Raw genomic sequence first — 12,817 nt, forward strand, 5'->3', positions numbered from 1 at the left:
ATTTCTATTAAATCCAAGAAAAGCCCAATTTTAGCTGAAAATCCAGTCTCATACTGCAGAGAATTTCATGGCTACCTGAAGTAAATGGGCATGCAAACCAATGTTTTACAGCAAGATGGTGACATTATTTAACTATTAAAATGGGTGTAGCTTAGCTGGGAATGTCGTTTTTGTCATAAATTTACAGGCACCAGTCACAGTCTAGTAACATTTAAATCAAAGTCGCGGGGTCGCTTGGTCATGAACTAGCCATTGGCTCGGTTTGGGCAATGGAGAAAAAACATAAACACTGACATAATTTTATAAATATCGTAAGTACTTTCTACCACCAATCAGATATGACTCATATTGTTATTAGTCCTGGTATTAGTATGATCATAGCAACCTGCTAATGTAACATTTACTTACCATGAGATGACTTGTGCTTCATCAGGATTAACAAATACAATTCAACTATGTGGGCTAGTAACTACCAGCAACACCTTTCAAATGACACATGATCAGAAGTAGTGTTTTTAAGATGATGACAGGATAATCCCAGCTTTAAGGTTTCAGAAAAATAAAAATTATCAGGAAACTCTGACATGTTATCACTCACCGACTCTCACACTCATCAGAGTTGCATGTCACGCACTTGTAAAGTGTTCTTAAGTTCTACCATCGCCTCATTAATTGGAACTTTCTTTCAATTGTTTGCAACACGTCCCTTCAAAATAATGAGACACCATTAATTATAAATGATAATTCAGCCACACATTTATTATTTATCGGTGGTGAATCCCAGGGGGAGGAAGCAAGGCCAGAGTTTTTTACGACCGTAAACTTTGTCTCAAGGTAAATAGAAAGACAGCTTAGCTCTCCCTGGTGTGGGTTTATGGAGGGTCACTTCCATCACAGCAGGAACGACGATGATGACGAAGGTGATGATGAGGATGATGACGTACACACAAGTTATGTGTATGTACATTTTCGTGCATTTACTGGCATCTAGAAGGTTAAAGAGTGTACATTAAGGTTTACTGTGTACAACATACATACCATGCAGTTGGATATCCCCCCCCCCCCTCCCCATTCTGTGTAAACGATAATGCAAGTCTATATTTGGAGCTGATGTCACAAGTGGATTGGGGGATGAGCCTATAACTGTTGCAGTCAGTTTGTGTGACAGTCTGACAAACCCTGGACTGCTCCGATCCGCTGCCTGCTGGTGAACCAGAAACACAGTAAGTACTTTGTTTATTTCCTTTTTTTTTAAATCCAGGATTGTGTCTTTACAAATTGAATGATACATGAATTAGAGGAGTTTTGGAGTGTATAGACTGACATAGAAAACTTCCTCTGTGTGATGGAGATAAAATCAGGATCAGAAGAATTTCAGATGGTTTTTTTGTTGTTGTTATTATTATTATTATTATTATTATTATTTTAAATGTGCATAAATTTAAATTAAATTGTAACGAGGCATCAAAAGTAATCAGTTATTTACAAATGTAAATATATTTTTCTGAAAAGTATGATGTGCAGAAACAAAGGATAATAAATTTGATAATAAATAAATATCTGCCCAGATTTATTTATTTATTTATTTTTAATCATTTTTTCTGCCTTTGTTGACACTGTCAGAAAGTTCTTATTCTACTTAATGTTTATTACTGAAAGTATACTTTGCAGGTGTTTTTTTTTTAACTGTGCAGCTTTAGACAGATACATACATGAGAGGGGCAGAATAACAGAATCCATTTTTAATACAATTCTATCGTGTACAACACAATCCTAAATTAGACATTCAACCTTTCTGACAGTATCACCAAAATATGAACAGGTAGTAGTAGTAGTGTATTAATGTAAAATCCTTTAAAAATCAGTTGCTTTGGAACACATTATAGATTACAAGTGTACATCAGGAATTGTCCAGGAGATTTGTATGAGAACAGAAACAACTTCTTAACAATAAATTATCCAGCACATATTTTTAGAATAATTTATAATTTATGTGATTTTCAATCAAAGTGATAAAAACCATTTAGTCCCAGCTTCTCATCTGTAAATATTTGAAATTATTACACAATAATAATCTGAATATAATTGAGTTTTGAACTGTTACTCAGACTGAACAGGCATTTTGTAGACACTATTTCATTTAACAAACTTTGCAATGGATTTTTTTTAAACAATATTAAGAGAGTAATAATGACACTGACATGTATTAATTAAAACTATTATTAATGTTCACAGTCGTCTTCAGAGCAAATAAGCCACGTAACATTGGAGTTTAGCACTACGGAGATGCTGGTTGTATTGAATCAAATTAAATCAATGAGCTCTACAATTACAGTGTACATAAAGTGTTGATAGTTGACAATGTACATTACCTTTCAGGTAATTCAGGGCACTTTACTCACTTTGATTTGTTCACTTCTAAACTGTGTGTGTAAATTCTGACATGATAAACAGCTACATTGTTTGTCTGGTGAGGTTCAAGCAGGTGTATTTTTGCCTGGTCTTTGTGGTTGAAAAAAAAGGTTGAATACCTAAAATAAAGAAATGGATAGCTGCATGTATTATTTGCCTAAGCCGTCTGAAACAATAAATCAAATTCTCTTCTATTGACTGTTTTGATCCAGGTAATCACCCAACACTATGTATCACCTGCGGGTGCCTGTGCTTCTCCTTGTTCTGCTTGTGTTGCTGCGCTGTGTCACCACTGCCCCGAGCCACAGGTACAATGCATTCAATATGATACGTCTTGTAAGTGTGTCTGAAACATTGAACACATCAGATCAGATCTCTCTGAAACTGCATCATTTTAAGAGGCAGGAAACCAATACAGGAGTTTAATCTGAGGTTAGCGGACAAGTAGGATGTTGTGGAAATTGTCCTTCAAGAGGGTCTGTAATGTTCTGTGTGAGGAGTTCGAAGTCAATTGTGCTTATCTGTGGTAAAGTGCTTCACAGTACAACTCAAGTGGACACTTTTTCTTCTCACTCCTGGAACCGTTAGATTTTGAAGGAGGTATCATCAACTTTCAGTGTTTGACCCCTCTCCCCTCTGTGATTCAGGTACTTCAGTCCCAGCACATCCAGGGAGCAGGAAAGTGCTTTTCCAGAGCGTGATGCGTGGCTAGCTGAGGGGCTAATTTCCAACCCCTTCCTCGACCTTATAGGTACACGACCGCAAAGAGGGCTCACAGCTATGAATGGGTAACTGCATTTACAGAAATCACAAGTTCTAAATCCTCATCACATGAAACTCATCCCATCCATGAGAGCTACTGCCTTCTCAGTCCATTGTCTGTGCTTTTATCCTCCCAGCCATCACATAGAGAAGAGAAAGTGTAACACAGCCACCTGCGTCACTCAAAGGCTAGCAGACTTCCTGGTCCGATCCAGTAACACTATTGGTACTGTCTATGCACCGACCAACGTGGGATCTTCCACCTACGGCAAGAGGGACCTGCTGCAGCCTCCCAGATACCTGCCTCTCTAGCTCTGACTGGGGGAAGCTCCACCAGCATCCCCAAGGCTCTGATGATATAACCAGACAGCTTGTGTAACAATGATTGTCAGAATAATGTTAGTGAAGATGACACTAAGGGTAAAAATGAAGAACAGAGTTTTTATTTTCATTACATACATTTCAAGAAACAGTGCCTTTAATTTAAACCATCAAACACATTTATTTTCTTTTTGGTATTTCTGAGTGTTTTGTGGCTCTGTTAATGCAATGGACATTTACAGCATGTTGTCAATACAACTATGAATAAAAGTTAATTAATTAAAAAAACAACAAGAAAACAGATGTAAATCCACGTGAACTTGTGTATTTGGATTTTGATAATAAAGTTGTGTAAACCGAGTTTGAAAATTCTTTTAAGTGTTTCTAGCCACATTATTGCATATGAAGACATGAATTACAATGCTTCACAAATTCAATGCTTAGGTGTCTGCAGCCTTGTCATGAGTCATTTTGTGGAACAATTAGAGGCCTACATTTTCTCTATACACTGTTAGCTTTAAATCAATAAATCAAACTTTTCACTTTGTACATGTTATTCAATGCAAACCCAGCTTTGATTTCTATCTTTTTACAGTATATTAAGATCTCATAATATTATTGGACAGACAATACCAGCTGTTATGTTTGATAAATGTATTCAACACTTGAGACACCTAATTACTGTTACTACCCTATTTGTCATTAAAGCTACTTAACTTTAATTTAATTTTCCGTCGATTTTGGAAATCCCTTTTTGAAAAAGCAATATAGATCTTATATTTTTGCTGACCCAACCCTGTTAAACTGAATCTTTGCTCCAAATAGGCTGGATAGGCTAAATGTAAATAAAGACATATAACACCTACTAAAATAAGTTAATGGTCTGGTTTACATGTGCAGGTAATATAAGGATATCAGTATTAATTTACGTTTGTTTTATTATTAACTAAAAATAGTCACAAGAGATTTAATTAACTAAGTTATCAGTAAACTTGAAGTTATATAATTGAAATGCCTTTAAGATGGTAATGAGTTCAAAATTCTCTACTCTACAAAATGCAACTATTCCTGGTGCCTAAATAACACATGAAAGAGAACAGCAAAGAGAACAGTCTCTACCTCCCCCTACTCCCTAATTTTCAAGAAGGAAGAGATGGAGTGAAGAGAGGGAAAAAAAAGAGGTGAATGGTTTTCTCCTACTTTTATTTTTGCCCTCAACTGGCATTATTAATTCCCTTTGAAATCCACTGACTGACTTTATCTGCTTTATCTGACATCTCTCTTAAAGGCTTTATATGTGATTTTTTGATTCAGCAGATGTCCAGCTCGTATCTTCACTCTGCATGTAAATTTACCTGAAATGAGCGTGATCTAGAAACACAGTTAAGCAGTGAGTACAGTATGTTATTCTTCTTTTCTCTAGTCCCTCCATTAAACAACTTTTATACACGAGGGGAGGAGTCAGCCGGCCGTCCAGGCGATGTAAACAAAGTGAAGATAGGACTCTGAAAACTCTGAAAACATCACAGACAGTGGGACTCGGGTGTTACACTCATTGTAGACAGTCATGACTCACAGAGTTATTTTCAAAGGATATACTTGATTTCTATTACATTTAAGTGTGAAGAATCACATATAAAGACTTTAATGTCAGCAAACTCTTTCCCTGCACTCCCAACTCTCCCAGTAATAAAACAGCTGGTCTTGCTATAAGCTCTCTACATCCCACTTCTACTGGACGAACGCTAACGTCCCACCCTCAGCTTCTGCCCCTGAACCTGCTCAGCTTTTTCCTTTCATGAGCCTCCTCCACAGTGTCCACCTGGGGAACAGTCCGTTCCATAAGATAAACTATCTGCTGATTTGTAGACCATAACAAAGTGTCAGGCCTCAGATTGGTGCAAACTTTTTCCACCCAAATCTAACTGCATCTTCCAAACATTACTCTTTAAAGGGCCTGACTGGTGTCTGCTTAAATTTTCCTGAATACATTCTGGATTCACCGGACATCTTTTTACTTTCAATTCCTGCCGCTAAGCTTTCAACACCTGGTTTTGTCTCCGTATGACACCCTTCCAAAAGAACATTATGTGCCTCAAAGTAGCTACCTGCAAACACAATGGCCATGATGGGTCCCCGTTTACCCAATGTTTTAGGTTTTGGAGTAATGGTAGCACATCGTATAGCCCTATCAGGAATTTAACTGGACTATCATCCATACTCCACAAGTCCCTCTATAGCTTCCTCTTCTTTACACTTTTGGAGTTCATAAGCCTGAGCCACGTTCTGTACGTCTACAAATGTCCTCTTGTCGACTTATTCTGCTACCAGACTCTTTCCATCTCTTGGACCTGCTTTGTTCCACACCTGTTTTCTAGAGCTAAGCCCATGCTGCAGTTACCTATAACCTCTGTATGCCTAACAGTTGCCTGTGCTTCCATAGCCTACTGGTTGCCTTGGTTTCCATTTCCTCCCTCTAGTTGGATTTGAGTACGTGTTACCTACTATCCTGTCTTCGTTCCCCAATAGCAACAGCTCTGTCCTGACCTTTGCATACTTGAAGTGGTTCTGTATTGTACTTTGTATGCTCCATGTTAGGAATTTAATTTGGGTTTTAATGCATTTGGTTGGCTATCGGAAATGGTTTAAATCCTTTTAAAAGTGGTATTGTTTTAAAAATATGGTCAAGGACCCCACAATTGATTTAAACCCCATATAAAAGCTGGGTAACTTCTATCTATAAAAAATATTTTTTATTTTACTCAATAAACACCATGTTTCCCATTAGTATAACAGAATTGTGGTGACAGTACAGTATTCTTTATGGTAATGTGCTGCGAGAGGTTATTCAGGGAAATGCCATGAAATTGAAGAGGGGAAGTATGACGCACAGCATTAACCCCTTCTTGATTAGCAGTGACCTGATCATCTCAGACACTAACATCAATACTCCCTTACATGGTTAACATCAGCATAAAAGGTTTTTCAAAAATGGAATAAGTACCTGCTTTTGCTGATGAATAAAAAAAAATGCAGCCATTATCTCCATTGAGTGGGGTTCATGTCAACTTATGTACATGCCATCATGTAAAATCCCGAAAGGATTTATTTTTTCAGCTATTTGGTGGTGAGTTGTTTATCACTTGAGGGATGACAGCTGATTAGTGTTTTGATGGGATTTTAGATCTGATTCATGACCCTTTGACCACATTAATCTCTGACAGTTGTGGTCCAAATATAAACATGAGTGTGTCACTGCAACTCAAATTCAAAACAGAGCTGTAACCTACTCTTACTGCAAACATTTTTGGGGTCTTTAATTCACAACCTATTGTACGGAAACAAATTAAACAACTCACGTTCCCAATTTGTTAAAACATGAAACATGAAACATCGGCTACAACGAAAAATACCCATGTCCTATTGTTTTAATCATTATTATACGATTAATGTATTCCACGTGCACAAGCAGCTGAGTACAAAGGCAAGGAAACTGTCAATGCAGACATGTGGGAAAAGTAGGAAAAATAGTAGGAAAAAATATTAGGCTAATTAAATAAAATTCTATTAATTGTACAAAACTTTTGAATTAAGTAATACATCTATAATTTTGTTATTGGCCTACTAACATCCATACTGTATAATAGTTAAGGCCCCATTTGCCAATGTGATCATATTGTAATAAAATAGTCTAGTCTACTTTTTGGGTGCGCTTTATATGCTTTAAACAGAAAGGCACAACAACTGCATCGACTGCACAAAGTAATAAGAAGACACGAGCATGATATGGGGACATCATCTTGTCGTCAGTTTGATTAGTCTTTTTATTCATAGACAAAATGTCACATACGCATTTGGCTCGAATAGCGAGAGCCCAGGCACTCAGAGACGAAGTGCGCATGCGCTTACGTACTCCTGCTTGCCGTAGTTCGTTGTAAACACGGAAGTGGCTTCAGTTCCCTGTGTTCTTGTGCTAAGTAAAACAGCTAAAAACTATTTGAAAGCATTTTAACTCAATCACAATTTTAACAACTACTAGTTGGCTCTTTAATGTATGTAAATGTGAACTAGTAGAGAGAGAAGAGGAATATAACTCAACCTACTTTTACATGTCAAACCGTGTCTGCGTGTCCAAAAATGCACAATTTATAAAAAGAAATGGCAAAAACAAAAGAGAGGACATTTAGGTTTCTTATCCTTGGCGGTGGCATCGCGGGTGTTACGTGTGTTGAACAGGTGAAATGAATTGACTAATTATTAGTAAGGGCTGTTGTTGAGAAATCTATTAACCGTACGTTTGATTGACCAAGTCTTATGAATGGTGTTTAGTTAATGATTCACCATAAATGTTCCTCTGACAGCTGTCAACTCAGATACCGTCAGCTGACGTCGCTCTGATTACAGCAGGTTCCCATATCAAGGCAGTGACAAACTACAAACAGGTCAGGATGATGACACACACACACACACACACACACACACACTTGTGACATAAAGAGTTTTTCCTTTTGCTTCCATACACAAAAACGTACCATGTGTCATTCACCACAATTGAACACTTAAGGATATTAAAACATGTTTTATTTTTATTGTACCGTTCCTCATTTGTAATAATCTGTCAACTGCTAATAATTCTGTTAAAGAAAACTAATAACTAATCAATCTGTTTTTTTCCTGTTGTTATCATTGGAAAGGTATCCAAGACGCTGGAAGAGTTTGATGTTGAGGAGAGACCATCCAGTGATTTGGAAGAGAAATTTCCCAACCTGGTTGTCATCCACTCTGCTGTGAAATCACTAAACACAAAATCACACGTGAGCAGCTGTTAGAAAACTGTTAGATTGGTATGGTGTGTAAAAATAAAGTGTTTAGGAGTAGTAGTTATTTAGCTGGATATTGCGTTGATGGTGGTGTGCTCTTCTAGATTTGATAATACTGTTAGAAACTGTTAAAAAAAAAAAAACTTGTGTCTCTCAGTTACAAAAGCTGCACATTAGTTTTTCAACCATAATAGTGTTGAAATATCAGTTCTGTAATTTTCAACAGTTGTTTTGCTTATCATAATTTGTCTACTGCTGCCACCTTGTGGAGATACTGAAGCATGTGGTCTTTGTACAGAGTTTATGTCTGTATGTAAAAACAACCAACAATTGATGTAAAAAAAAAAAAAGCTATCTCTCTTTTTTTCTTTTTACTTCTCAGTCGGTTGAAACTGCAGACGGCCGGGTTTTTGGTTATGAAAGACTGTGTATCTGCAGTGGTGGCAGACCCAAGCTCCTGACCCAGGATCACCCATATGTGCTAGGTATAAGGGACACAGACAGCGCCCAGGTACAACACCATTACACCCCATTTTTGTTTTTTAATAGATATCTATGTGTTTTTTATGATACTGAAGGGGTCCTTACAGTTGCAAGACGCTGTTTTTCTGTTAAAATTATTAAAACAAGTACAAGTGCATACTGTAACATTTTAACCACTTCAGCAGCGACAATTATCTTGAAACATTTGATTGAAAAGTAAAAGGCAACAAACATGTGCATGCATTTTTGTCATTTTAACAAACAGGTAGAACAGAAGTTTCTTGCTCAGGAACATGTTGATATTTGACACTTTTCTTTGTCTTTTTGTTCAGGAGTTTCAGAAGCGGTTATCCAAAGCAAAGAGAATCGTTGTGGTCGGCAACGGAGGGATTGCCCTGGAATTAGTGTGAGAAACTAAAACCAAAAAACTTGCACAAACACTTAGATTAAAAAAAGTCATTTTTTTGTACATAAATTATTGTTTTCTTGTTCCTTTTGTGGCACAAATTTATTTCTCGTTTCCAAATTAAAATATAACATTCGTCAACTGTAGAGCCTACATGAAAGTCATTCATATATCATTGCCCCCATTTTAACAGATCATCTGTTCATTGTGTGTTTCTGAAACATTTCCTTTAAAGGTTCAAGGTGGAAGGCTGCGAGGTGATCTGGGCTGTGAAGGACAAGGCCATAGGAAACACATTCTTTGATGCCGGGGCGGCACAATTCTTTATACCATCTCTAGAAACTGACAAACCAGACAGAAGTGTCCCCTGTAAGAGAACTCGCTACACCACAGAGGAACCAGCACCTGGAGCGGCCCATACTTTCACAGCAGGTCTTTATATTAAGCTTATTTAGTATCTTCTCTTATATGACAGTGACATCTTTTTAATCATGGTCTTGTTTTCAGAAAGAAACTCAAGAAGACCTGGTTCTAGTTCTACCAAGCAGGGCAGTGCACTTGGTCCGGACTGGCATAAAGGAATAGTTCTCAAAGGAACAGAGCAGGTAACATTGTGTGTGCACTGATATGTCTCCTTGCATATCCTTGAACGAAGTCAGCATGGGAAGTAGATTTGTTTGGATATCAGCGCAAATACCTCTGAAGACCATCTAATCTGTTTCTTATCTTCTCTTGTCTCCTCAATCCACTGGTGTTTGATCAGGTGTCCCGCAGAGTTTCTCTGGAATACCAGTGTGAAGTGGAAAGAATCTTCACCCCCGAGGAGCTGCTTCATTCCCTGCAGCAAGAACTCAATGATGAGCAAGGTATGAACTAGGTTTACTAGGATTCTGTTTCCATACTCCAGCTTCTCATTCCTCATACTTTTCTCTCCTCTTAAAAGGATCCTGGCCAGTTTACATCAAGTTAACCAACGGCAAAACATTTGGTTGTGATTTTGTTGTCAGTGCCACAGGTGTCGTACCAAACACCGAGCTGTTTCTTCATGGCAACAATGTAAGTAGATAGAACAAGGAGAAATTGGGCTTCCACTGTGAGATTCAATCTTTTCTATGCATGTTACTAAAGTTTGATGTTTTACAAAACCATAGTAATTAGTCCTTGCTTCAATCTACTTTCCTCTTTAAGTAAAATGTTAAAGGTGCACTGTGTAGATTTGGTAGTGACATTTGAAAGTTGGAGAAGTGAAACAGTTCTATGCTATATTTTCTGAACTGAATACACAAACTTAATTCAAAGAAAATACAACTTTCACACATGGATTTGTGTAAATTGATGGTAAATACTTCACAATCTTACTGCAGATACATTGGTGGATTTTTCTTGCAAGAAAAAATTTGCCTTACTGTTCTGCAAACGCTTAAAGTCTAACAGTTCACTGTTTGTTAATAGAGTTCAACAGAAAATCATGAAAAGCTCTCTGCACTAGGGTGTGACTGTGAATGCCTCACATGATGACCCTGTGTCACTGCATTCCTTAGCATGTACCTTATGAAAACCAGTGTAAATATTAAATCAAACATGTCAGATTTAGATTGTTTTAGCCCTCTTTGTAATAAAAAAATATGACTAATATGTTGATTCCAGTTTGCTCTGGCAGATGATGGGGGCTTGCGGGTGGATGACCAAATGATGACATCAGAGCCAGATGTGTATGCTGCAGGGGATGTGTGCACTGCATGCTGGGAACACAGCCTACTGTGGCAGCAGGTAAACTAAATGACAAAACACAAATCTGTTTAGAATTCCACTGTTGTCTCAGATCTTTTTGTTTCTTTATTGTTTGTCCAACAGCTAACCCATGTAATCTTTCACATTGGAATACCTACAAGAGGTGTAAAGAATGAAACATCAAATATCACACACATTCCAAAACTTAGTTCAGAACCATTCAATTGGTTTAATTTCAGTTATTTAAAAAAATATAAAGTTCTACAACTTAAAATGATTAAAAACTCTGAAACTGATCCTTTCATCTATCATTAAACTCACACTAATGTTTGTTTCAGTTTTATTGAGAGTGGCAAGAAAGGAAAAACGAGTTTCTGCTCTATTTTATTTGTAAAGAATATGAAAAATTTTGTTTTTGCTGTATGTCACATGTATGTACAGATGCGACTGTGGACACAGGCCCGTCAGATGGGCTGGTACGCAGGCCGATGCATGGCATCACATGTCCTGTCGGAGCCAATAGAACTGGACTTCTGCTTTGAACTCTTCTCACACATCACCAAATTCTTTAACTACAAGGTATGTATCTTCCTTACATGCACTCTGTGAGTAGTTACACACACTAAGATTTTTTCTCATAGTCCACTGCACAGCTCCTACATTACACCTTTTGTACATTTTGTGTTTTTTATTTTTATATTTTACATTTTTAAATTCTATTTTCTATATTGTAATATCTTCTTATACTGTTTTATTTAAGTTGTTGCTAGTTCTGCTTTATTTCCTTTTTAATTGTTTAGCACCAATACACCAAGTCAAATTCCTTGCATGTGTAAATGTACCTGATTCTGATTCTGATATTAGTAGCTGGTTGCAGGGGAGTGAAGTTCTCAAATGAATAACTGGTTTGTCAGTGAACCATTATGTGGATTATAGCGTTGTTATATTTTCTTTGTATTAAAACAACCTTGTGTTTTGCCGGTTATTTCACAGGTGGTTCTGCTGGGAAAGTTTAATGGGCAGGGCCTGGGGCCCGACCAGGAGCTGCTGGTACGCTGTACCAAAGGCCTGGAGTATGTCAAGGTGACCATGAAGAGAATAACAATGGGTTAATTCTTTTGTGTTCATGCATCAGTTGTTTTTAACAGTCTAGTTAATGTGCTTCTCATTTAATAACATTGAATGATTTCTTAAATAAAAAAGCATCTGTTCATTTATTAACACATTTAGTTTGTTTAAGATTATCAAAGCTTAAACTGTTTGGATGCTTTAAGTCTTTTTTGATATTTGATTTTATGTAGCTTTGTGAAAGGAGCCACTGTTATTCTGTTTGTTATTTTAAAATAAGGAGCAGCTGGTAATTAGGTCAAGTTTGTAGATATAAAGGGCAATCATCTGAAGATCCTAACTCACGTCATCATCAGAACTTCCTCAGCCCCTAGAGGAAACATCACGTGTATGGAATATTTGTTGTCACCTAGATTAACCTTGTTCTCGTGCTCCAGGTCATTCTCAGTGGAGGTAGGATGGTTGGAGCTGTGCTTATCGGGGAAACGGACCTTGAGGAGACCTTTGAGAACCTGATCCTCAACCAGATGGATCTGACTCCCTATGGAGAGGAGCTGCTCAACCCAAACATTGATATAGAGGACTATTTTGATTGAGCGTCAGAATCTTACTGTACACTCTGGTCCTGTAAGAATACTTGTGCCTGAAAAATATCTCAAAGCATGAGGAAACATGCCATCTGTCATCCGTCATCTGTCTGTGCTGATGGGTGTGTCCCATACTTTCTGGCAATGAGAAACAGACTGTATTTTTCCTTTCAAATCAATTATTTCTTCAACCAAGTGTACTAAATAATTACATGGGAGATATGTGT

At 37.3% G+C, this 12,817-nt stretch overlaps 2 protein-coding genes across 4 annotated transcripts; both read left to right on the top strand.

The window, feature by feature from the left end:
- The first annotated feature begins 1,149 nt into the window (after nt 1-1,149).
- Nucleotides 1,150-3,853, top strand: LOC132956561 (islet amyloid polypeptide). Its single transcript, XM_061030072.1, has 4 exons — nt 1,150-1,223; nt 2,625-2,720; nt 3,060-3,200; nt 3,312-3,853. Exons 2-4 carry the CDS (start codon nt 2,641-2,643, stop codon nt 3,484-3,486), a joined length of 396 nt encoding a protein of 131 aa, XP_060886055.1. The 5' UTR covers nt 1,150-1,223; nt 2,625-2,640; the 3' UTR covers nt 3,487-3,853.
- A 3,565-nt stretch (nt 3,854-7,418) lies between these two features.
- Nucleotides 7,419-12,781, top strand: pyroxd1 (pyridine nucleotide-disulphide oxidoreductase domain 1). 3 transcript variants are annotated; one of them, XM_061029934.1, is made up of 13 exons: nt 7,419-7,731; nt 7,857-7,937; nt 8,190-8,309; nt 8,698-8,826; nt 9,131-9,204; nt 9,440-9,636; nt 9,712-9,809; nt 9,968-10,070; nt 10,148-10,260; nt 10,852-10,974; nt 11,377-11,514; nt 11,929-12,018; nt 12,441-12,781. In XM_061029934.1, the coding sequence occupies exons 1-13, from the start codon at nt 7,654-7,656 to the stop codon at nt 12,597-12,599; spliced, it is 1,503 nt and encodes a 500-aa protein (XP_060885917.1). In that variant the 5' UTR covers nt 7,419-7,653; the 3' UTR covers nt 12,600-12,781. The 3 variants fall into 3 exon arrangements, with proteins under 3 accessions (XP_060885917.1, XP_060885918.1, XP_060885916.1); XM_061029933.1 differs by having other exon boundaries at nt 7,420-7,731; nt 10,145-10,260; XM_061029935.1 differs by lacking the exon at nt 8,698-8,826 and having other exon boundaries at nt 10,145-10,260.
- The last annotated feature ends 36 nt before the right edge of the window (nt 12,782-12,817 follow it).

This window comes from Labrus mixtus, chromosome 22 (assembly GCF_963584025.1).
Source record: "Labrus mixtus chromosome 22, fLabMix1.1, whole genome shotgun sequence".
NCBI classification, from domain to species: domain Eukaryota; kingdom Metazoa; phylum Chordata; class Actinopteri; order Labriformes; family Labridae; genus Labrus; species Labrus mixtus.